The sequence below is a fragment of the Salmo trutta genome, chromosome 9 (genome assembly GCF_901001165.1).
Source record: "Salmo trutta chromosome 9, fSalTru1.1, whole genome shotgun sequence".
NCBI classification, from domain to species: domain Eukaryota; kingdom Metazoa; phylum Chordata; class Actinopteri; order Salmoniformes; family Salmonidae; genus Salmo; species Salmo trutta.
Window position 1 is genome coordinate 2,437,233 of NC_042965.1, and position 25,687 is coordinate 2,462,919.

The following is a 25,687-nucleotide window of genomic DNA, read 5'->3' on the forward strand; positions in this document are numbered from 1 at the left end:
CCAGACAAAGGAACTGATCGTGGACCAAAGGAAAAGGTGGGCCAAACAGAACCACATTAACATAAACAGGGCTTTAGTGGAGCAGGTCGAGAGTTTCAAGTTCCTTGGTGTCCACATCATCAACAAACTATCATGGTCCAAACACACCAAGACAGTCGTGAAGAGGGCACGATAGCACATTTTTCCCCTCAGGAGACCGTTTGTTTTATGTTATTTTATAAGATTTGGCATGGGTCTCCAGATCCTCAAAAAGTTCTACAGCTGCACAATCAAGAGCATCCTGACCGGTTGCATCACTCCCTGGTATGGCAACTGCTCAGCATCTAACCATAAGGCGCTACAGAGGGTAGTGTGTACGGCCCACTACGTCGCTGGGGCCAAGCTTCCAACCATCCAGGACCTATACACTAGGTGGTGTCAGAGGAAGGCCAAAAAATTGTCAAAGACTCCAGTCACCCAAATCATAGACGGTTCTCTCTGCTACTGCACGGCAAGCGGTACCGGAGCACCAAGTCTAGGACCAAAAGGCTCCTTAACAGCTTCAACCCCCAAGCCATAAGACTGCTGAACAATTAATCACACGGCCACCCGGAATATTTACATTGACACACCCCCCTCCTCCCTTTTTCTGTTTTTTACACTGCTGCTACTCGCTGTTTATTATCAATGCATAGTCACTTTTCCCATAGCTACATGCACAAAATAACTTGACTAACCTGTACCCCCGCACATTGACTCGGTACCGGTAGCCCTGTATATAGCCATGTTATTTTATTGTTACTTTTTATTTTTATTTGACTATTTTTACTTTAGTTTATTTAGTAAATATTTTATGAACTCTTTCTTGAACTGCATTGTTGGTTAAGGGCTACACCCTGTTGTATTCAGAGCATGTGACAAATAAAAGTTGATTTGATTTGATTACAGCTTTGTTTGTCTGTCTTCTTGTGTAAGTCTCTAAGAGCTTTGTACACCTGGATTTCACAATATTTGCCCATTATTGTTTAAATTCTTTATGCGCTGTCAAGGTGTTGGGGAGCATGGCTAGACAGCGATTTTCAAGCAGATTTAAGTCAAAACTGTAACTTGGCAACTCAGTAAAAATTCACTGTCTTCTTGGTAAGCAACTCCAGTGTAGATTTGGCCTTGTGTTGTAGCTTACTGTCCTGCTGAAAGGTGAATTCCTCTCCCAGGGTCTGGTGTAAAGCAGACTGAAGCAGGTTTTCATCTAGGATTTTGCCTGTGTTTAGCTCTATCCCGTTTCTTTTTATCCTGAAACACTCCAGTCCCCAGTCTTTGCAGATGTCAAGCATATAACATGATGCAGTCACCACCATGCTTGAAAATAAGGAGGCAGTTACTATATGATGGATTTGCCACAAAAGGCTTTGGTTTTAGTTTGAATTTTTTTCCTTTTCCATGTTTTTTTGCAGTATTACTTTAAAACCACAAATGGCCTCCCCGAACAGGGGAGACATCCTTGAGCAGTTTCCTTCAGTTCAGAAGGACGACTGTATCTTTGATGTGTCTGGGTGGTTTAATACATCATCCACAGCATAATTATTAACTTTGCTATGCTTAAAGAGATATTCAATGTGTAATTTGTTATTGTTGCACATTTACAAATCACTGCCCTTCTTTATGAGACTTTCAAAAAGCTCCCTGGTCCTTGAAGTTGAATCTGTGCTTGAAATTCAATACTTGACTGAGGGACCTTACATATGTTGTATCTATGGGGGACAGAGGAAGGGGTAGTCATTCAAAAATCATGTCAACCCCTATTATTTCACATGGAATGAGTCCATGTAACTTATTATTTAATTTGTTAAGCCAAATTTGAATCCTGAACAAATGTATGCTCGCCTCAACAAAGGGGATGAATACTTATGCAACAACTATATTTGTAAAAATGAATTTGTAAATTCTAAAATGTTCTTTTCACTTTGACAATAATGGAGTATTTTGTGTAGCTCAATGACAAAAAACATCCCAATTAGATATATTTCAATCACACTTCAATACTTATGATACCAATTGCATGAGCCCCTGCTTTTGCTACTGGCTCCTGATTATAGCCAACAAACTTATTACAACAACTTTATTACACCATAATAAACCTATGAACTTTCCTTACTCAGAATGGTAATTATGTCATTACTGTATGTCCTCTTTTACTGTTTGAAAACTTTAAATAACTCTCTCTCTCTCTCTCTCTATCCCCTTCTCCCTTTCCCTCCCTCCCTGTCCCCCCTCCTTCTCTCACCCTCTGTGCAGCCTGTGAGTTGATGAACAGGGGGATCCTGGCGCTGGTCAGCTCTATCGGCTGTATGTCGGCAGGCTCCCTGCAGTCGCTGGCGGACGCCATGCACATCCCGCACCTCTTCATCCAGCGTGCCACTGCCGGGACCCCTCGCTCCAGCTGCCCCCTCATCACCACCCGCACCCGCCAGGACGACTACACCCTCTTCGTGCGCCCGCCCGTCTACCTCAATGACGTCATCCTCCAAGTGGTCAGCGAGTACAGCTGGCAGAAGTTCATCATCTTCTACGACCAGGAATACGGTAAGGCTTCATGGACGGCCGTGTTAGGGGAAGTGGGGCGAAGCAGACTTGGGTTCAAATACTACTTGAAATCACATCAAATACTAGATCTGGGCTTTAATGAAGTCGCCTTTTACAAAGAAACCAATAGAACGGTCCCAAAAGTGAAAACCCTGACCACTTGGCACTCCCGGCAGGCTAAAGTAAAAGTTCAAAGATTTAAAATATTTTGAATATTATGTGAACCCAGGTATGATGGGAAGTGTGGATCAGAGAGTAGGGAGTGGGGAAGGGGGGGGGACTGTAGTTGACATCCATAGGGAGGCATTCAATGATGTATGATGATATAGGATGGAGATCTGGTATGCTCACAGCATGGCAGACATTAGCAAGCTAATGGATAGAGGCCTGAGCTCTGCAACCCTGCATTCTGGAGGCCCATAGTTAATGCATGAACATTGTAAACATTTCCCACCATCTCCATCAACCTTCATTATACTGGATTGTTTGTGTTCTGTGTGTGAGAGAAAGAGAGAGCGAGAGAGCCTTTGTGTGTGTTTGTGCACGAGAGAAAGGGTCAGGCAGACAGAGATTATGTTCATCGCTGGATGTGTATGGGTGTATGTGAGTCTGTCCTGTGTCTGGCATTGTCTCCACTCCCCGTGTATGTTGTGGTGGCTAAACATGACTTAGTACTTGGTGGCAAAACCCTTGTTGGCAATCACAGAGGTCAGACGTTTCTTGTAGTTGGCCACCAGGTTTGCACACATCTCAGGAGGGATTTTGTCCCACTCCTCTTTGCAGATCTTCTCCAAGTCATTAAGGTTTTGAGGCTGATTTGGCAACTCGAACCTTCAGCTCCCTCCACAGATTTTCTATGGGATTAAGGTCTGGAGACTGGCTAGGCCACTCCAGGACCTTAATGTGCTTCTTCTTGAGCCACTCCTTTGTTGCCTTGGCCGTAGGTTTTGGGTCATTGTCATGCTGGAATACCCATCCACGACCCATTTTCAATGCCCTGGCTGAGGGAAGGAGGTTCTCACCCAAGATTTGATGGTACATGGCCCCGTCCATCGTCCTTTTGATGATTGTCCTGTCCCCTTAGCAGAAAAACACCCCCAAAGCATAATGTTTCCACCTCCATGTTTGACGGTGGAGATGGTGTTCTTGGGGTCATAGGCAGCATCCCTCCTCCTCCAAACACGGCTAGTTGAGTTGATGTCAAAGAGCTCCATTTTGGTCTCATCTGACCACAACACTTTCACCAGTTGTCCTCTGAGTCATTCAGATGTTCATTGGCAAACTTCAGACGGGCATGTATATGTATTCTTGAGCAGGGGACCTTGCGGGCGCTGCAGGATTTCAGTCCTTCAAGGCGTAGTGTGTTACCAATTGTTTTCTTGGTGACTATGGTCCCAGCTGCCTTGAGATCATTGACAAGATCCTCCCGTGTAGTTCTGGGCTGATTCCTCACCGTTCTCATGATCATTGCAACTCCACGAGGTGAGATCTTGCATGGAGCCCCAGGCCGAGGGATATTGACAGTTATTCTGTGTTTCTTCCATTTGTGAATAATCGCATCAAATGTTGTCACCTTCTACCCAAGCTGCTTGGCGATGGTCTTGTAGCCCATTCCAGCCCTGTGAAGGTCTACAATCTTGTCCCTGACATCCTTGGAGAGCTCTTTGGTCTTGGCCATGGTGGAGAGTTTGGAATCTGATTGATTGATTGCTTCTGTGGACAGGTGTCTTTTTTACAGGTAACAAGCTGTGGTTAGGAACACTCCCTTTAAGAGTGTGCTCCTAATTTCAGCTCGTTACCTGTATAAAAGACACCTGGGAGCCAGAAATCTTTCTGATTGAGAGGGGGTCAAATACTTATTTCCCTCATTAAAATGCAAATCAATTTATAACATTTCTGACATGCGTTCTTCTGGATATTTTTGTTGTTATTCTGTCTCTCACTGTTCAAATAAACCTACCATTAAAATTATAGACTGATCCTTTCTTTGTCAGTGGGCAAACGTACAAAATCAGCAGGGGATCAAATACTTTTTTCCCTTACAGTACATCTTTAATAATAAGAGCTTTGCGAAAGCACTTGACTTTCAATGATGCGCCATTGAAAGTGACAACACAAAAGTACAAAGATCTTTTATAGCCAAGACACACCCCTCTCAACCTACATGACGAACCACAGATCTTAGGAACAGTTCACAAAGGGACTTTATAATTGAGAAAGGAGTATCCCTTAGCCAGATAACATTTGCTATAAATTATCGTTTGGTCCCTAAGACGAGGTTCTAATCTCGTTCCTGGTACGGTATAGAACAGAACCATTAGCTCATGTTCTCTGGAATGGTCTTTAGGTTTTATCACCCAAAGACATCGTAAATCTCCTCTGTCAGTGTTATCTCATAGAGGCCCATCCTCAGTAAAACACACACACACAATAGTTAACAGAAATCTCTATTCTGTCGAATAAAACAACCATTATAATGCAATACAAGCATTATAACATAATCTTGCAATTTTCCACGACAATGTCCCTATGGAGCCCATGTCCCATAGTTCACTGCAGCATGTTAAAAGTATCAGGGATGGCTAAATAAGTGTGGCTCCCAGCAGACCAGCCAATGGATGCATTTTGGGTCTCACTGCCAGTTGCACTGTGGTGTAGTGTAGTGCTATAAAGAAGCTCTGCGGCTGCCAAGCCCACTCACCATCCTTAAGCCCCAACATGGTTTTGACCAGTGAATCAGAAGATGGGCTTGCCAGGTATTAACCATACCAGTCTCTAAGCCCGAGCTCTTTGCGATGTAACTGCGTTCTCTCATACATCGCCTCGTCTTCTGAAAAATGGCTTTGAGGACAATAGTGTGTGCATGTGTAAATTGAATTGGGTTGCCCACTTTCCCCTATTTTCAGGTCTAGTGGTGCAGTCGGAAGACTGAAAACTGGGGTGAATTCAGTGTGTCAGTATGCAGGGGGATTTAAGAGTTCCCAGAGCTGTCGCTCCTATCAGTCTATCTAGCCTGGGTTCCAGTCTGTTTCTCCTCTTTTGCCAACTCCTTGTGCAATTATCTTGCCAAATAAGCGTGATCTGTGGATAAAAAAAAGAGATATCATTCCCAGATTTGCATGAACCTGGTGATTGGAAGGTAACTGTAGGGGTTATCGAATCAGGAACATTATCCTCTGTCCTACTGGGCTCAAGACTTAATCTAGTTGGATAGCATATATAGAACATTTCCCAATAAATGGATTGTATTAGGCTACGACACTGTCACGACTTCTGCCGAAGTCGATGCCCCTCCTTGTTCGGGTGGTGCTCGGCGGTCGACGTCACCGGTCTTCTAGCCATCATTGATCCATTTTTCATTTTCCATTGGTTTTGTCTTGTCTTCCTACACACCTGGTTCCAATCCCATTCATTACATGTTGTGTATTTAACCCTCTGTTTCCCCTCATGTCCTTGTCAGAGATTGTTTGTTGTTATGTGCTCGTGGATTTGTATTTGTGCGTGACGGGTTATTTTACCCATGTTATTTTATTTATGTACGTTGGTTTTTGGAGTATGTTTTATCTTAATTAAACTACTCCAGTTACACCAAGTTGGTTTCTCCTGTGCCTGACATCCCTACCACCTACACACACGACAATGACAGACGCTGGCTGCAGATACTGACTCTCATCTGGGAAAAAGGTGAAATCAACACTGGCTTGTTCCCCTGCTTGTGTAATGAGAACTATTCATTTCGAGGACTCGTAAGCTGATGGTTTCTTATTAAGAACACGCAGGTGAAATCCCAGTTGAATGCTGGAGCCGCTGTGGGACACACTTCGAGATCCTAGAACCGAGAACATGTGCAGATAACACAGCCACACTGGAGGCGATTAAGTAGGCCCATTGTTGTTGATGGTGGGGAAGCAGAGAGGAAGCACAAAGTTTGTATCCCAAATGGTACCCAATTCCCTATACTTTTGACCAGAGTTCTATTAGGCTCCTTATGGCCCCTGGTTGAAAGCAGTGCGTAGCCAGAGTCTCTTTTACCACCATAGGAATTCAAAGCAACCTTCCTATTCGTTTAGCATTGACCCTACTTTTGACCAATCTCTAGCCCCCTTTCCAAAACAGGAATTCCAGTGGATTTTGAAAGTCAGAGTGTCACGTCCTGACCAGTAAAGGGGTTATTTGTTATTATAGTTTGGTCAGGACGTGGCAGGGGGTATTTGTTTTATATGGTTTTGAGTGTGTGTTTATGTAGAGGGGCGTTTGATTTATGTATTCCGGGGTTTTGGTTCAGTTCTATATTGTATATTTCTATGTCGAGTCTAGGGTGTTTATTTCTATGTTTAGGTATTTGGGATTGGGGCCTTCAATTGGAGGCAGCTGTGTATCGTTGCCTCTGATTGAAGGTCCTATAATTAGGAGTATGTTTGTTTTGGGAATTGTGGGAGGTTGTTCTTCGCACTGCTGTATTTAGCCTGCAAGACTGTTAGTTAGTTTCTTGTTTTGTTTATTTAAGTGTTCACTAACAAAGTTAAGATGAGCACGCGACCCGCTGCGCCTTGGTCCATTTACTACGACGACCGTGACACAGAGCTTCTGCTGTACATGTATCACTCCCGATCGAGTTTGTCCACTATAACTACTGTGTGCTTATATGAACATATTAGGCTGAAAATATACTGCTCAAAAAAATAAAGGGAACACTTAAACAACACATCCTAGATCTGAATGAAAGAAATAATCTTATTAAATACTTTTTTCTTTACATAGTTGAATGTGCTGACAACAAAATCACACAAAAATAATCAATGGAAATCCAATTTATCAACCCATGGAGGTCTGGATTTGGAGTCACACTCAAAATTAAAGTGGAAAACCACACTACAGGCTGATCCAACTTTGATGTAATGTCCTTAAAACAAGTCAAAATTAGGCTCAGTAGTGTGTGTGGCCTCCACGTGCCCGTATGACCTCCCTACAACGCCTGGGCATGCTCCTGATGAGGTGGCGGATGGTGGGATCTCCTCCCAGACCTGGACTAAAGCATCCGCCAACTCCTGGACAGTCTGTGGTGCAACGTGGCGTTGGTGGATGGAGCGAGACATGATGTCCCAGATGTGCTCAATTGGATTCAGGTCTGGGGAACGGGCAGGCCAGTCCATAGCATCAATGTCTTCCTCTTGCAGGAACTGCTGACACACTCCAGCCACATGAGGTCTAGGATTGTCTTGCATTAGGAGGAACCCAGGGCCAACCGCACCACAAGGGGTCTGAGGATCTCATCTCGGTACCTAATGGCAGTCAGGCTACCTCTGGCGAGCACATGGAGGGCTGTGCGGCCCCCCAAAGAAATGCCACCACACACCATGACTGACCCACCGCCAAACCGGTCATGCTGGAGGATGTTGCAGGCAGCAGAACGTTCTCCACGGCGTCTCCAGACTCTGTCACATCTGTCACGTGCTCAGTGTGAACCTGCTTTCATCTGTGAAGAGCACAGGGCGCCAGTGGCGAATTTGCCAATCTTGGTGTTCTCTAGCAAATGCCAAACGTCCTGCACGGTGGTGGGCTGTAAGCACAACCCCCACCTGTGGACGTCGGGCCCTCATACCACCCTCATGGAGTCTGTTTCTGACCGTTTGAGCAGACACATGCACATTTGGGGCCTGCTGGAGGTCATTTTGCAGGGCTCTGGCAGTGCTCCTCTTGCTCCTCCTTGCACAAAGGCGGAGGTAGCGGTCCTGCTGCTGGGTTGTTGCCCTCCTACGGCCTCCTCCACGTCTCCTGATGTACTGGCCTGTCTCCTGGTAGCGCCTCCATGCTCTGGACACTACGCTGACAGACACAGCAAACCTTCTTGCCACAGCTCACATTGATGTGCCATCCTGGATGAGCTGCACTACCTGAGCCACTTGTGTGGGTTGTAGACTCCGTCTCATGCTACCACTAGAGTGAAAGCACCGCCAGCATTCAAAAGTGACCATAACATCAGCCAGGAAGCATAGGAACTGAGAAGTGGTCTGTGGTCCCCACCTGCAGAACCACTCCTTTATTGGGGGTGTCTTGCTAATTGCCTATAATTTCCACCTGTTGTCTATTCCATTTACACAACAGCATGTGACATTTATTGTCAATCAGTGTTGCTTCCTAAGTGGACAGTTTGATTTCACAGAAGTGTGATTGACTTGGAGTTACATTGTGTTGTTTAAGTGTTCCCTTTATTTTTTTCAGCAGTGTATATTGATTTTTAGCCGTCTCTTTATTATTTGGATAATATTTCCATAATTATTTGAATTTATCAAAGATAGCTAGTGTCTGCTCTTTTATATAGCTTGATATTTGATGAGAGAGATGATAAGTCTAACAAATATAAACATACTTGCAGTAATGTAAAGTATTTATTATGTACACGGCGGTACATTAAAGTTCCTCCGATCCTATAATTGTTGTAAGCATCTCAGTAAATGTTGACAGAGAACATATCTCGAAAGAGAAACAGTATGTTCCTCAAAACATCCGGTGACATGTGTATGGTGCCAGTTTGACAACCCAAACCTATGGATTGTAGAACATTACAAACATGCGAAACATGCACGAGCTGATGAAATCAAATTATTTATTACATTTAAAATCGCAACATACTTACAAAACATTTAAAATCGCAATATACTTACAATTGAAGACATAAATAACATAAAACAAACTGTTGGATTCTAAATATGACTCTTTGGGAAGGTCATTCCAAAACAGCCGTCAATGGTTAGTTCCTGGTGAGCAGCTGTGCTCCTCAAGGTAGTAAAATAATAATATATGCCATATAGCAGACACTTTTATCCATGCTTCATCTAGATATGTTAGTGCCACTGAATGAATTTAAAATATTGATGGGAGACTGTTACAGAGGAGTGTAAATGCTTTTTTTTTAGGCTGGATCATGTTGTTGTATTGCATTGTTGTATGTTTTAATTATGTCATGTATTGATTGTCGCTGCCTTCTTGGCCAGTTCTCCCTTGAAAAAGAGACTCTGGGTCTCAATGGGCTTTCCCTGGTTAAATAAAGGCTAAATATTGTTTTTTAAAAGGGACTCTTACATTCATGCGTGCATACATTTGCGTGCGGGTGGCCTCAGCGGTAATCCAATCCATGGCCGTTGGAGTTGCAAGCACCGTGCTCCACCAACTGAGCCACACAGGACCACATCCTCAAGGTGGCTGTGATACTTCCTCATCTTAGTCTTTCATATTTACAGGGAGCCCTTTCTCTTCCAAGGTGTTGGAGAGAGATTTATGGTGCGATGTAGCCAGGTTTGTTTTTGAGCTCTTTGTAGTGCAGGTGTGTTGTGAAGCGTTGTAAAAGCATTAGCCACAGAAGAGATGCTGCAGCTACTCTGGGATTGATGGAGGCAGCCCGAGACCTACACCTCACTCAATCAGCATAAAGGCATATAGCACAGACACACACACACCCTCACACACACACACGCACACACACACGTTTGTGATTTGAGACACACACATAGCGGCATGAGAGTAGTAAGGCTAATGCAGATAAATCAAGGAATGTAATTGAATTTGGTTTGGCACCATAGACTATGAATTGTAACAGCTCCCTTGATAAAGAAAGATTAATATAGTTAGAATAGGGAGACAAGGTTTACTGCTATGGATACACAACTCACATGAAGTTGTTGTATTGTGCGGGGGATATGGTTAAGGTAATGAAGTGCTGTAGGGACTGAATATAATATGTGAGAGGCTAAGACATAAACAGACTCAGTATCTTGTTACAGTCTGTTGAATATTGATTGATATAGTGCTACAATCACAGGCTTGACCCAGAGAGTCCAGGGACCATATGTACCAAGCATCTCAGAGTATGAGTGCTGATCTAGGATCAGGTCACCTCGTGTTCATGTGATCTTATTTATTATGATCTTAAAGGCAACACTGATCCTAGATCAGCATTCTTACTCTGAGACCCATTATGAATATGGCCAAGGAGTTTGAACTGTCATATTCTACATTGTAGAATAATAGTGAAGACATCAAGCTATGAAATAACACATTTCTGAGGGTGGTAACTCTAATGAACGCATCCTCTGCAGCAGAGGTAACTCTGGGTCTTCCTTTCCTGTGGTGGTCCTCATGAGATTCAGTTTCATCAAAGTGCTTGATGGTTTTTGTGAATGCACTTTAATAAAGTTCTTGAAATGTTCCGGATTGACTGACCTTCATGTCTTAAATTAATGTCTTAAAGTTCTCTTTGCTTATTCGAGCTGTTCTTGCCATAATATGGACCAAATAGGGCTATCTTCTTGGTACCACCCCTACCTTGTCACAACACAACTGATTGACTCAAACATATTCATAAGGAAAGAAATTCCACAAATGAACTTCTAACAAGACACACCTGTTAATTGAAATGCATTCCAGGTGACTAACTCATGAAGCTGGTTGATAGAAAGTCAAGAGTGTGCAAAGCTGTCATCAAGGCAATGGGTGGCTACTTTGAAGAATCTCAACAATAAAATATATTTTAATTTGTTCAACACTTTTTTGGTTACTACATGATTCCATATGTGTTCTTTCATAGTTTTGATGTCTTCACTATTATTCTACAATGTAGAAAATAGTAAAAATAAAGAAAAACCCTTGAATGAGTAGGTGTGTCCAAACTTTTGACTGATACTGTACTCAACTATCTGGATGAGAGGATATGTTATGTCACTTTACACACACACACACACACACACACACACACACACACACACACACACACACACACACACACACACACAATGATCAAATTAGCTAGCACCAATGTTCAGTGGATGAACCCCATACTTTTAGCTTTGACACACAGCTGGAGTGTATAGACCTAGACTAGCATCCCCTCAGTTCAGCAGGAAGTCTCAACTTATAGGCCCCTGTGTCGCCACGGCTACGGGGCGGGGCTCGGACTCTACTCACCAGCTTTTGTTTTAATTTCGGGACACATTTTGGGAACATGGAGGGAGGAATACCCAGAGGTAGAGCTGTGACCTAGACTGTCAAATCTCCTCTCCTCATGCTAACGATAATAGAGGCTAATGCTGATTGTGAAAACGCCTGTGTTTTCTTACAGATTGAAAGTGCCTCATAGTCCAATCTATTTGCCCATACCAACATGTCTGTTTGTTCATTTCCCCAGGCAGTTTTCCACTGTAGTCTGATACATGTAGGTGTGGGTGACAACATCAACCCTGCACACTAGCATTAGTGTCACAAATGTAAATGTAACGGTAGTGAAGAACGCACATTAGCAACACGGTTTTACTTCCTCACTATTTGATATCTCTCTCTCTCTCTCTCCATCACCGTGAGATGCACCTACACAGTCCTGTTGTAAACAACAGCAGTCTAGATGCCGACCTTGTGACGTTTGCAGCAACAGGGACCTCTGGGTATTCTTTAATCCATGTGTCCCGAAATTAAAACACAAGCTGGTGTGTGGAGTCCAAGACCCGCCCCCCGTCCCCTCTTCCTAGCAAACTCTGTCTGTCTGTCGCTTATCCCATCCCCTTCCCTCCCTCCCTCCCTTCTCCAGCGCACCACTGGACAATTATCACCTGCTGCTCTCCCCTCCTCCTCCCCCTCCCCTCGCCCTCCACATGGGTATCCTCTCCAGGCCAACTCTCACCCTCTGAACTTTAGACCCTGGCAGATGATGTCATCCACAGCTGGAATGTTGAGTCGTCTGACTTTGTATTATTTCTCTGTCCCTCGGTGTTGGTTGGAGCTATGGATTAAGTCGCTTACACCATCGCCTCAGCCCAGCACATAATGAGGTGCAATCAATCTGTTAATTGTTTAATAATGACAATAAGGCATTGTCATAATTTGTCTACATCGACTACATCATTAGCTAACTACTGTATAGTATATAATGGGGTCTGAAATTATTGACACCCTTGATAAAGATGAGGAAAAAATGACAGTAGAAAATAATTCATACACTGAGCTATATTGTATGCTCAAAGGGTTTTGGAAATTATATTATTTTATATTAATACAATTTGTCAGAGAAAGAGATTTTGTTTAACAAGTAATAAAAAAATGCCTAAAAGGTGGGGGTAAAAATTATTGACACCCCTGTTTTCAACACCTTTCAACACCTCACCTTGTGAGGATAACGGCACTGAGCCTTTATCTAAACTGTTTTATGAGATTGGAGAACACATTGGAAGGGATCTTAGACCATTCCTCAATACAGAATCCAGATCCTTGATATCCTTTGCCTGTGCTTATGGACTGCTCTCTTCACTTCAAACCACAAGTTTTCAATGGGTTTCAAGTCCAGAGACTGAGATGGCCATTGCAAAATGTTGATTTTGTGGCCGATGAACCATTTATTTGTGGATTTTTATGTGTTATTGTCTTGCTGAAAGATCCACTTGCGGATCCTGTCAGAGGCTGTCAATGTGTTCTCCAACTCATAAAACATTTTAGAAAAAGGCTCAGTGCCGTTATCCTCGCACGGTTTGGTATTGAAATGTATTGAAAAAAGGGTGTACATTTTTCTAACCCATACTTTTTGGAGAAAAAAATATATATTACTTGTTGAAAAACATCTCTTTCTCTGAGCAATTGTATTAGTATAAAATAATATAAATTCCAAAGTTTTTTGAGCATACAATAAAGCTCAGTATTTGAATTATTTATTTTATGCTGTCGTTTATGCTCATCTTTATCAAGGGAGTCAACTATATACTGTATATATATATATACACACCTTAGCCAAATACAGTTGAAGTTGGAAGTTTACATACACCTTAGCCAAATACATTTAAACTCAGTTTTTCACAATTCCTGACATTTAATCCTAGTAAAAATTCCCTGTTTTAGGTCAGTTAGGATCACCACGTTACTTTAAGAATGTGAAATGTCAGAATAATAGTAGAGAGAATTATTTATTTCAGCTTTTATATCTTTCATCACATTCCCAGTGGGTCAGAAGTTTACATACACTCAATTAGTATTTGGTAGCATTGCCTTTAAATTGTTTAACTTGTGTCAAACATTTTGGGTAGCCTTCCACAAGCTTCCCACAATAAGTTGGGTGAATTTTGGCCCATTCCTCCTGACAGAGCTGGTGTAACTGAGTCAGGTTCGTAGGCCTCCTTTGCTCGCACACACTTTTTCAGTTCTGCCCACAATTTTTTTATTGGATTAAGATCAGGGCTTTGTGATAGCCACTCCAATAACTTAACTTTGTTGTCCTTAAGCCATTTTGCCACAACTTTGGAAGTATTCTTGGGGTCATTGTCCATTTGGAAGACCCATTTGCGACCAAGCTTTAACTTCCTGACTGATGTCTTGAGATGCTGCTTCAATATATCCACGCAATTTTCCTTCCTCGTAAAGCCATCTATTTTGTGAAGTGCACCAGTCCCTCCTGCAGCAAAGCACCCCCACAACATGATGCTGCCACCCCATGCTTCACAGTTGGGATGGTGTTCTTCGGCTTGCAAGCCTCCCCCTTTTTCCTCCAAACATAACGATGGTCATTATGGCCAAACTTTTCTATTTTTGTTTCATCAGACCAGAGGACATTTCTCCAAAAAGTACGATCTTTGTCCCCATGTGCAGTTGCAAACCGTAGTCTAGCTTTCTTATGGCAGTTTTGGAGCATTTTCTGGAATTTTCCAAACTGTTTAAAGGCGCAGTCAACTTAGTGTATGTTAACTTATGTCCCACTGGAATTGTGATACAGTGAATTATAAGTGAAATAATCTGTCTGTAAACAATTGTTGGAAAAATGACTTGTGTCATGCACAAAGTAGATGTTCTAACCGACTTGCCAAAATAATCGTTTGTTAACAAGAAATTTGTGGAGTGGTTGAAAAACAAGTTTTAATGACTCCAACCTAAGTATATGTAAACTTCTGACTTCAGCTGTATATATATACAGTATATATCTCAACACTATAGGACTAGGATTTAATTGAAAAAGTTGTACTGTGTATTTCTTGACATAGAAAGCTAAAAGAAAGCCACAGCCTGAGTTAGTGTACTACGGAACCAATTCATTCAGAGCCCAAAGCACAACTTTTGCAAATTATTGCTTTGCCCACACATCTGAATCAGTAGCACATTTTTCAAGCCACCTTTGGACTCGTCTTTGGTAGGAGTTGGATTGTGCATTCAGCCAGTGACGTTGCAACGTAATGGATTTGATTAGGCCTGCCCTTGTAGCTGAGAGAGAGAGGGGGAGAGAGAGAGAGAGAGAGAGAGAAGAGAGAAGAGAGTGAGACAGAGTGTGAAAGACAAAGAGAGAGAGAAGAGAGTGAGACAGAGTGTGAAAGACAAAGAGAGAGAGAGAGAGAGAGAGAGAGAGAGAGAGATAGGTGGGCGTAAGAAGAAGAGGGGGGAGACAGCTAAAGTGCGAATGTGAGAGATGGAGAGAGAGCTCAGCAAACATGCCCACATTGGCACGATGTAGACCCAATGCTGGCTAAAATATTGGCCCCACTTAGGCTACCGACATTGGGCCCAAGACAGGTGGCCCTGAGGGCATCCCTCACTTCCCCTGAAAGAAGCCTACCCCTTTAGATCACATGCCTGTTACAATGGATCAGAAAGACAGTTAAGTTCTTACTATCATATGTATTTTTACCAGAAGAATTTCACATTCACTTATCTAAGTCTTTTAACACACTTCCTCATTGGCAGTGTACAATATCATTTATTTGTTGCCATCACACAACAGAATACTTCAACCGGAATGACACTCTCAGAAATGGTTACACAAAACGAACGTGTGAACTTAGAACTAACTATAAGGTTATATTTGAAGAAAGATGATTCCGAGATAATTTACTGTAACGTTCTGAACCCTAATTGTTTTGAAGGGTGTCAGCAATTTTTTATCTTGTATTATTTTTTAACTTAACAACATGAATTAGGTATTTGTAAACTACACCCCCAAATATTCTGATAAGCCCTCGACTCTACATTATGAAGTAGCTGTGCTTTTGTGGGCTAGCCCTTGCTGGGCTTGGTGTGGGCTAGCCCTTGCTGGGCTTGGTGTGGGCTGGCCCATGTTGGGCTAGCCTGTGTTGGGCTGGTGTAGGCTTGGTGCAGGCTAGCCTGTGTTGGGCTGATGTGGGATTGGTGTGGGCTAGCCTATGTTGGGCTTGTTGTGGGCTAGCCCGTCTCGCACTGGTGTGGGACATGGGACCAATGGGGTCATTTTTGCTAGGAGATGAGCAGCCAGTCATATTTTATTTACCTCATCTGTGAGACATCAGCCTTATCACTGCAGTGACAAATGTACTACACAGGTCTCACTCCAGCACACTGAAAAATAAATGCTAATGGTCTATATATTCCAATCTTTTTCTACAAGAGCAAATGTGATAAAAGTGAATGGATAATACTGTGATTTTATAGTACCAGTATCCAGATATATATTAAGGGGAACAGTGAAAGGTGATCTCCAATAACCTGTTTTATAGTTTGTGGAAAGATGGTCAGTGAGTTTATTGACATGTCTTTAACTCGACAATAGTGGCTCAGATGTTTTATCTGGCATTCAATCTACTTGTTCACCAAACTGTGACTGCCATGTCAGGTGTCCTCACAATGAATGTGATGCAAATCCCTCTCCCGTTCTCCATCTCGTCCCCGTTTATCCCCCTCTCCCTCCCCACCTCCCCTGCCCCTATCGCACTACCCCCATCCTTCCTCTCCACCCATCCCTCCCTCTTTCCATATAGATATCCGTGGGATCCAGGACTTCCTGGACAAGACGTCTCAGCAAGGCATGGACGTGTCACTTCAGAAGGTGGAGTCCAACATCAACATGATGATTACCAGCATGTTCCGGACCATGAGGGTGGAGGAGCTCCACCGCTACCGAGACACGCTGCGCCGGGCCGTGCTCTTCATGAGCCCTGCCACCGCCAAGGCCTTCATCACTGAGGTACACACACACACACACACCCACACACAGGTCCACACACACTCTCTCACCCACACACACACTTAACAGAGTTAGATTCATAACTCCAGCTTGAAATGTCTCACGCTATCCAATCGCTTGTTTTTATGTAGCGCAATTGGCTAAAACAGGTGCTCACGTGTATTTGCAAGGCAGAGGATCAAAGATCGAGGTCCAGTGCGGGATCATGACAAAGGAAGCTATACTGTTAAGCAGGCACAATGACGCCTGTTACACATAGGACCTAAACTTTTTCACACTACCACAACTTACTTTCTCTCTTCCACATTCCCACTCATATACCTCATTGAGACAATCACTGCTTAAAACACTGGGTCTAATAATTCCTAATATTGTATTATCCCCAAATTAGCTATGTTTACATATGGTCAATCAGTGCTAAGAAGCTGCTAATACATGAATAATTGTCCACTGATAAGCACTTAGGAAGCCCAATCCACAGTGTCAAATGGTTCTCTGTGGTGCTTCCCTCTTCCCTTTATTCTTACTCGTAAGATTTTGAGATAAAGGCCCAGTGCAGTCAAAAACGGGATATTCCTATGTTTTATTAGGTACACCCATCTACTACCGAGTCGGACCCACATTTGTCTCCAGGACAGCCTGAATTCTTCAGGGCATGGAAACGTTGCTCAATTGGTATCAAGGAACCTCATGTGTGCCAGGAAAACATTCCCCATACCATTACACCACCACCACCAGCCAGTACAGTTGACACCAGGCAGGATGGGGCCATGGACTCATGCTGCTTACGCCAAATCCTGACTACCATCAGCATGACGCATCAGGAACCGGAATTCGTTGAACCAGGCAGGGTTTTTCTGCTCCTTAATTGTCCAGTGTTGGTGATCGCGTGCCCACGAGTCGCTTCTTCTTGTTTTTAGCTGATAGGAGTGGAACGCAGTGTGGTCGTCTGCTGCAATAACCCATCCGTGACAAGGACTGACGAGTTGTGTGTTCCGAGATGCCATTCTGCACAACACTGTTCTACTGCCCCATTATTTGCTTGCATGTTAGCTGGCATGGTTCTTGCCATTTTCCTTCGACCTTTCATCAACAAGCTGTTTTTGTCCACAGGACTGCCGCTGACTGGATGTTTTTTGTTTGTCTAACCATTCTCGGTAAACCCTAGACGTTGTGCGTGAAAAGCCCAGGAGGCCGGCCTTTTCTGAGATACTGGAACCGGCACGCCTGGCACCGATGATCATACCACGCTCAAAGTTGCTTAGGTCACTCGTTTTGCCCAGTCTAACATTCAATCAAACTATAAACTGAATGCCTCGATGCCTGTCTGCCTGCTTTATATAGCAAGCCATGGCTATGTGACTCACTGTCTGTAGGAGCGAACCATTTTCATGAACGGGGTGGTGTAAACTGGCCACTGTGTGTATATTTCCACGGTATGAGGTTGGAATAATACTGTGAAATTATGATAATGCCCTTTAAGTGTAAGAGCTATTTGAAAAGACTGCCTGAAATCAAATCAAATGTTATTTGTCACATGCTGTCACGCCCTGACCATAGAGAGCCTTTTATTCTCTATTTTGGTTAGGTCGGGGTGTGACGAGGGTGGGAAATCTAGTGTGTGTATTTCTTTGTTGGCCTGGTATGGTTCCCAATCAGAGGCAGCTGTTTAGCGTTGTCTCTGATTGGGGATCATATTTAGGCAGCCATTTCCCCACTGGTTTTTTGTGGGATCTTGTTTATGTGTAGTTGTCTGTGAGCACTCCGTAGCTTCACGTGTCGTGTATTCTTTATTGTTTTTTGTGCGGTTGACTTAATAAAAATATGTCGAACCGATATCACGCTGCGCTTTGGTTCGAATGTTATTACGACGATCGTGACACATGCTTTGTAAACAACAAGTGTAGACTAAAGGCCAAATCAAATGAAAGGCTTTTTTTTTTACTTGCATGAACGAGCGTGTACATGCTGGAGTTAGAATGCCTGGTAGTGAATGAGAGAAAAGAGACGGCGTCAACGGCGTCATGCGCTTCAAATTAGAAAGCAAGTCTATTTTTCTTGCATTTACGTGAAGCAATGCTGGTAAAGTGAGCAGATACATTTTCACAAAATAGACTGTTTATGCATTGTTACGTCTGGAATTGTGACATGAATAGTTAAAAAGTGTTTATTTAGTGTTAAGTTTAGCTGCCAGTGCCAATAATACATATTTGAAAAAACCCATTAATTTTATGCCTACCATTTGTTTATTTCGAGCACAGGCATATAGCCTAGGCAGGATACAGCTGGGGAACTCTAGGAACTCTGTTCAAGAGAGAACACTTATGTAGAAAGAATGAGACAAGATAAACTCCTTATAACCTGATAGGGTGTATTAGCTACAATTCTCCTCACGTTAGTGAGCCAACATAACAGGAGGCAGGTACGGTGACTCCCGTAGGACATATAAAGTGAGTCAAAAGGAGCACACAACAATAATTCACAAGGGCTACATAGTGAACATAACAAATACAAGTGTTTATTATGGAATCTCATGGCAATAAAGTTGACATACACTATGCAGTGTATGTTAGTGGGTGCTCTCTACTCTGTCTCACTGTGTGGTTTTGGCTTAATAGTGAAATGCTTACATACTCGTCCTTTTATAACAATACAGTTGAAGATAAAAAATATTGAAATAAATACAACAGCGAATGAGGAATATCAATAACGAGTCAAAATAACATGGCTATATACAGTGAGTACCAGTCCATGTGTAGGTGTACGAGATAAATGAGGCAGCTAGGTACATATAGGTAGGGGTAAAGTGACTAGGCAACAGGATAGATAATAGACAGTAGCAGCAGAATATGCGGTGAGTGTGAAAGTGTGAGTGTAGGTGTGTGTAAGTGTGTGTGGTATCAGTATCCATGTGTATGGATGTTGTGTGTGTTTGGGCATATGTAGTGTGTGTGTGTGTGTGTATGTACACTACTGTTCAAAAGTTTGGGGGCACTTAGAAAAGTACATTTTTGTCCATTAAAATAACATCAAATTGATCAGAAATACAGTGTAGACATTGTTAATGTTGTAAATGACTATTGTAGCTAGAAAAGGCAGATTTTTTATGGAATATCTACATAGGCGTACAAAGGCCCATTATCAGCAACCATCACTCCTGTGTTCCAATGGCACGTTGTGTTAGCTAATCCAAGTTTATCATTTTAAAAAGCTAATTGATCATGAAAACTGTTGTCCTGATTAAAGAAGAAATAAAACTGGCCTTCTTTAGACTAGTTGAATATCTGGAGCATCAGAATTTGTGGGTTTGATTACAGGCTCAAAATGGCCAGAAACAAAATAACTTTCTTATGAAACTCGTCAGTCTATTTTTGTTCTGAGAAATGAAGGCTATTCCATGCGAGAAATTGCCAAGAAACTAAAGATCTCGTACAACGCTGTGTACTACTCCCTTCACAGAACAGCGCAAAGTGGCTCTAACATACTGAGTTAGTAGGGCTATTAATGCACAGTGAGACCAAATGTTGCTTGGGTAACCACAGAAGTGTCACCAATGAGTGCAATTGGAAAGTATTCAGACCGTTTTTTTTGTTGTTACATTACAGCCTTATTCTAAAATGGATTAAATTCATTGTTTTCCTCATCAATCTACACACAATACCCCATAATAACAAAGCGAAGATAGGTTCTTAAAATATTTAGACCCTTTGCTATGAGACTCGAAATTGACCTCAGGCGCATCCTGCTTCCATTGATCGTCCTTGAGAAGTTTCTACAACGTGATTGGAGTCCACCTGTGGTAAATTCAATTGATTGGACATTATTTGGAAAGGCACACACCTGTCTATATAAGGTCCCACAGTTGACAGTGCATGTCAGAGCAAAAACCAAGCCATGAGGTCAAAAGAATTGTCCTTTGAGCTCCGAGACAGAATTGTGTCAAGGCACAGGCCTTGGGAAGGGTACAGAAACATTTCTGCAGCCAGAACTCGGACATGAACCCGACCGAACATCTCTGGAGAGACCTGAAAATAGCTCTGCAGCGACGCTCCCCATCCAACACGAGCTTGAGAGGATCTGCAGCGAAGAATGTCATAAGCTCCCCAAATACAGGTGTGCCAAGCTTGTAGCGTCATACTCAAGAAGACTCGTGGCTGTAATTGCTGCCAAAGGTGCTTCAACAAAGTACTGAGTAAAGGGTCTGAATACTTATGTAAATGTGATATATAAATATATATGTATTTTTTCCCATACATTTGCAAAAATTTATAAAAAACTGTTTTTGCTTTGTCATTATGAGGTATTGTGTGTAGATTGATGAGGGGGAAAAAACTATTTCATCTGTTTTAGAATAAGGCTGTAACGTAACAAAATGTGGAAAAGTCAAGAGGTCTGAATACTTTCCGAATGTACTGTATATGACAGTGGGAAGTTTCCTTAAAGGTTGAGTGAGTAAGTAAGAATTTTGTCAACACATGTACCCAGATTTGTATTATATGTAAATAGTTTATGATCATTGAATGCCATAATAGTTATTTTGTTAGATACTTCTCCCTATTAGCTGAAATCTTTTTTTTTTTGTGCTAGCTGTTTTGTTCGAACAGATTCTCAAATCATGGGGATTTGTCGCTCAATGAAGATGTTGTCTCCCACTGAGGTACGTCTCGCTAGGCAAACCCTGCACTTTCCTGGGCAGGCCTGCTCTCCCTGTTGCTAAAGCCAGTGTGAGAAACGTACTAACAAACGTTTGTGTTATGAAACTAAATAAATACTGCACTCTGATGCACAAAACCTATTTTTTGTTAGATAAAGCAAGGAAAGTGAACTTCAAAATGTGATGATGTATTATTGGAATTTGCAGCTGTTTGTACAGTAAGTAATGAATCTGCTAGCTTCTGACATGACTTGCTGCATCTTTAATTAAAGCAGTTGATGCAGTTACTAAAACAGCTGTACTGTTTGATTGGTAGAAGAAATGTATATTCTGGTTTCTGATTTGAATAGCAGAGAAGTGGAGGACGATATACCTAACCTTTTGTATAGATTTTTGGGGGAAAGTGGTCAAAGTAGCTGATTTGTAAAAAGAAAATAATAAATAAATAAATCGTATGATATTTAAAGTGTGGCTGCAGTTGGAAGCCCCATTAATAATAAGGAATTCAAAAAAGAAAGGGGTTACTGGTTCGTTAAGCCCACGTGGGATTCTGACCTTGACCTCAGTGAAAACATTCAGATTCCAATTGGAGCAGTAGAGAGGAGGAGTGGAGAGGAGTGGAGAGTAGGATTGGATATCAGTGGACTGCACAGGTCGCATAGGGTGTGGTAATAACGGTTCAGGACATGGCCTGTGGTCTGCTTACGGGCTTCATAAGACTTCATAAGATTCCAAGACTTCCACCACAGGGGGCACTTGACATTTCCATGGGTGGAGACTCAGAAAGCTGGAACTCAAGAGACGGCTACTTTTGAATCCTCATCAATTTGTACAGTGCATTTGAAAAGTATTCAGACCCCTTGACTTTTCCACATTTTGTTAAATTAAAGCCTTATTCTAAAATGGATTAAATAAATAAAAAATGTCTCATTAATCTACACACAGCACCCCATTATGACAAAGTGAAAACAGACTTATAGACATTTCTGCAAAAACAAAAATACTGAAATACCTTATTTCAGACCCTTTGCTATGAGACTCGAAATTGAGCTCAGGTGCATCCTGTTTCCATTGATCATTCTTGAGATGTTTCTACAACTTGATTGGAGTCCACCTGTGGTAAATTAAAATGATTTGACATTATTTAGAAAGGCACACCTGTCTTGGTCCCACGGTTGACCGTGCATGTTAGAGAAAAAAACCAAGCCATGAGGTTGAAGGAATTGTCCGTAGTGCTCCGAGACAGGATTGTGTCTAGACACAGATCTGGGGAAGGGTACCAAAAAATGTATGCAGCACTGAATGTCCCCAAGAACACAGTGGCCTTCATCATTCTTAAATGGAAGAAGTTTTGAACCACAAATACACTTCCTAGTACTGGCCGCCAGGCCAAACTGAGCAATCGGGGGAGAAGGGCCTTGGTCAGGAAGGTGACCAAGAACTCAATAGTCACTCTGGTCGAGCATGAGAGTTCCTCTGTGGAGATGGGAGAACCTTCCAGAATGACAACCATCTCTGCAGCAGTCCACCAATCAGGCCTTTATGGTAGAGTGGCCAGACAGAAGCCACTCCTCAGTAAAAGCCACATGACAGCCCACTTAGAACTTGCCAAAAGGCACCTAAAGACTCTCAGACTATGAGAAACAAGATTCTCTGGTCTGATGAAACCAAGATTGAAGTCTTTGGCCTGAATGCCATGCGTCACATCTGGAGGAAACCTGGCACGATCCCTACGGTGAAGTTTGATTTAATCCATTTTAGAATTAGGCTGTAAATAACAAAATGTGGAAAAAGTCACAGGGTCTGAATACTTTCCGAATACACTGTATATGGGACCAAGGTTGTATGTATAAAACTAAAATAAATTACCTCTGAAGGGATGTTCTGTTCTACGGTTAGATAGTGTAACATGGATACCGATTTGTGGATAAAATTGATGACAAGATTTCTCTAGCTTGGAGAGGATGCCCGAGAATGTTTTAACTTAATCAAGTTTAGTTGTGAAGTCATTTGTCACAGGAGGGCCTCGTGAAATGCATTAGGCTCTTCTGCCAGATGGGAACTGATTGTAGCAATGGCTGCTATGGCACACTACCCCTCGCTCCTGTGTGTGTGTGTGTGTGTGTGTGTGTGTGTGTGTGTGTGTGTGTGTGTGTGTGTATAGCAGTGTGTGTACATGTGTGTGCTCGTGTGCGTGTACAGTATGTGTATGTGTGTAGTTTGTAGTGAAGTGTGCCTGTGTGTGTGTGTATTGTGTGTGTGTGCCTGCATGCCTGCGTGTGTGTGTTGCTCTAACACAGCAGGAAGGACTGTTAAACATCTGTTAGCTCCACACGTTGGCGTGGGCATGTTTTTCAAGCTAAGCAGTGTTCCGCTCTCCAAACACACTTTGTTGACAAATACACACACCCATTCAACCCATTTTCCTGCGTTATTTAATCCTTTGGTTAGCTCTGTTTGGTTGGCTTTATGGCCAAGACATGGGCCAGTATCTACAAATGACTAGACTACTTGCTCTCCTCCTCCATCGTATCTGCATTGTGGAATAGGATTGCTACAAAGGAATCCACTTACACTAAGAACATATTTTAAGAACATAGTGTGCCTTCAGAAAGTTTTCACACCCTTGACTTTTTCCTCATTTTGTTCTGTTACAGCCCGAATTTACATTTACATTTACATCATTTAGCAGACGCTCTTATCCAGAGCGACTTACAAATTCACCTTATGATATCCAGTGGAACAACCATTTTACAATAGTACATCTATATCTTCTTTTTTTGGGGGGGGGGGTAGAAAGATTACTTTATCCTATCCCAGGTATTCCTTAAAGAGGTGGGGTTTCAGGTGTTTCCGGAAGGTGGTGATTGACTCCGCTGTCCTGGCGTTGTGAGGGAGCTTGTTCCACCATTTGGGTGCCAGAGCAGCGAACAGTTTTGACTGGGCTGAGCGGGAACTGTGCTTCCGCAGAGGTAGCGGGGCCAGCAGGCCAGAGATGGATGAACGCAGTGCCCTTGTTTGCGTGTAGGGACTGATCAGAGCCTGAAGGTACGGAGGTGCCGTTCCCCTCACTGCTCCGTAGGCAAGCACCATGGTCTTGTAGCAGATGCGAGCTTCAACTGGAAGCCAGTGGATTGTGCGGAGGAGCGGGGTGACGTGAGAGAACTTGGGAAGGTTGAACACCAGACGGGCTGCGGCGTTCTGGATAAGTTGTAGGGGTTTAATGGCACAGGCATGGAGCCCCGCCAACAGCGAGTTGCAGTAATCCAGACGGGAGATGACAAGTCCCTGGATTAGGACCTGCGCCGCTTCCTGTGTAAGGCAGGGTCGTACTCTGCGAATGTTGTAGAGCATGAACCTACAGGATCGGGTCACCGCCTTGATGTTAGCGGAGAACGACAGGGTGTTGTCCAGGGTCACGCCAAGGCTCTTAGCACTCTGGGAAAAGGACACAATGGAGTTGTCAACCGTGATGGCGAGATCATGGAAGGGGCAGTCCTTCCCCGGGAGGAAGAGCAGCTCCGTCTTGCCGAGGTTCAGCTTGAGGTGGTGATCCGTCATCCACACTGATATGTCTGCCAGACATGCAGAGATGCGATTCGCCGCCTGGTTATCAGAAGGGGGAAAGGAGAAGATTAATTGTGTGTCGTCTGCATAGCAATGATAGGAGAGACCATGTGAGGATATGACAGAACCAAGTGACTTGGTGTATATCGAGAATAGGAGAGGGCCTAGAACTGAGCCCTGGGGGACACCAGTGGTGAGAGCACGTGGTGCGGAGACGGATTCTCGCCACGCCACCTGGTTGGAGCGACCTGTCAGGTATGACGCAATCCAAGAGTGAGCCGCGCCGGAGATGCCCAACTCGGAGAGGGTGGAGAGAAGGATCTGATAGTTCACAGTATCAAAGGCAGCAGATAGGTCTAGAAGGATGAGAGCAGAAATAATTGATTATTTTGAGATCAGTGGCAGTCAGTGCCGTTTCAGATGAGGGAGGATGATTTCTTTCCCATGATCATGGCCTTACTTCTTTTGCAGCCATTTGGATGACTGTCATTCATATTTCGTTCACCCAGTTAAATGTAACAGCGATAGGTTTAGGCTACTACATGATACTCAAATTTTACCTACAGTATACCCATCCTGAGGTTGCTACAACATAGCCTATGAATGAAAGTTTACAACGTAGGTGCACACAGGTCGAGAGACAAATTTGATGTGACAAACAGTGACACATGGACAGACAGTGATACTCAATACCGCCTTGCATACTCTTGCCTGCATCTAGAGTAGCTGATATTGAGTGTCATCATTAGTCCAACAGTTGCAAATGAGAGTTTCTATTGGACAAATGCAGGTATGTTTATGTGGTGTATTGAGAAATATATTATGTGTTAATGAGTTTAGATTTAAAATGGTTGCAAATAGCCAATGGAATTTGTATGCAGGGTTTGAGTTATTTGAAATAACAAATGACAATGGGGTTTCCGTTCTTGCATTGAAGTGATTGGATTACG

The 25,687-nt window shown here is 43.0% G+C and overlaps 1 protein-coding gene across 4 annotated transcripts in view; it reads left to right on the forward strand.

Annotated features, from left to right (window-relative positions):
* The window catches only part of LOC115199727 (glutamate receptor ionotropic, delta-2), a 566,366-nt gene that overhangs the window by 313,729 nt on the left and 226,950 nt on the right, over nt 1-25,687 (forward strand). For all 4 annotated transcript variants that reach the window (XM_029762106.1, XM_029762107.1, XM_029762108.1 and 1 more), the window contains 2 exons: nt 2,275-2,562; nt 16,311-16,516. In XM_029762106.1, coding sequence (XP_029617966.1) covers nt 2,275-2,562; nt 16,311-16,516 — 494 coding nt within the window. The remainder of the gene's footprint in view (nt 1-2,274; nt 2,563-16,310; nt 16,517-25,687) is intronic.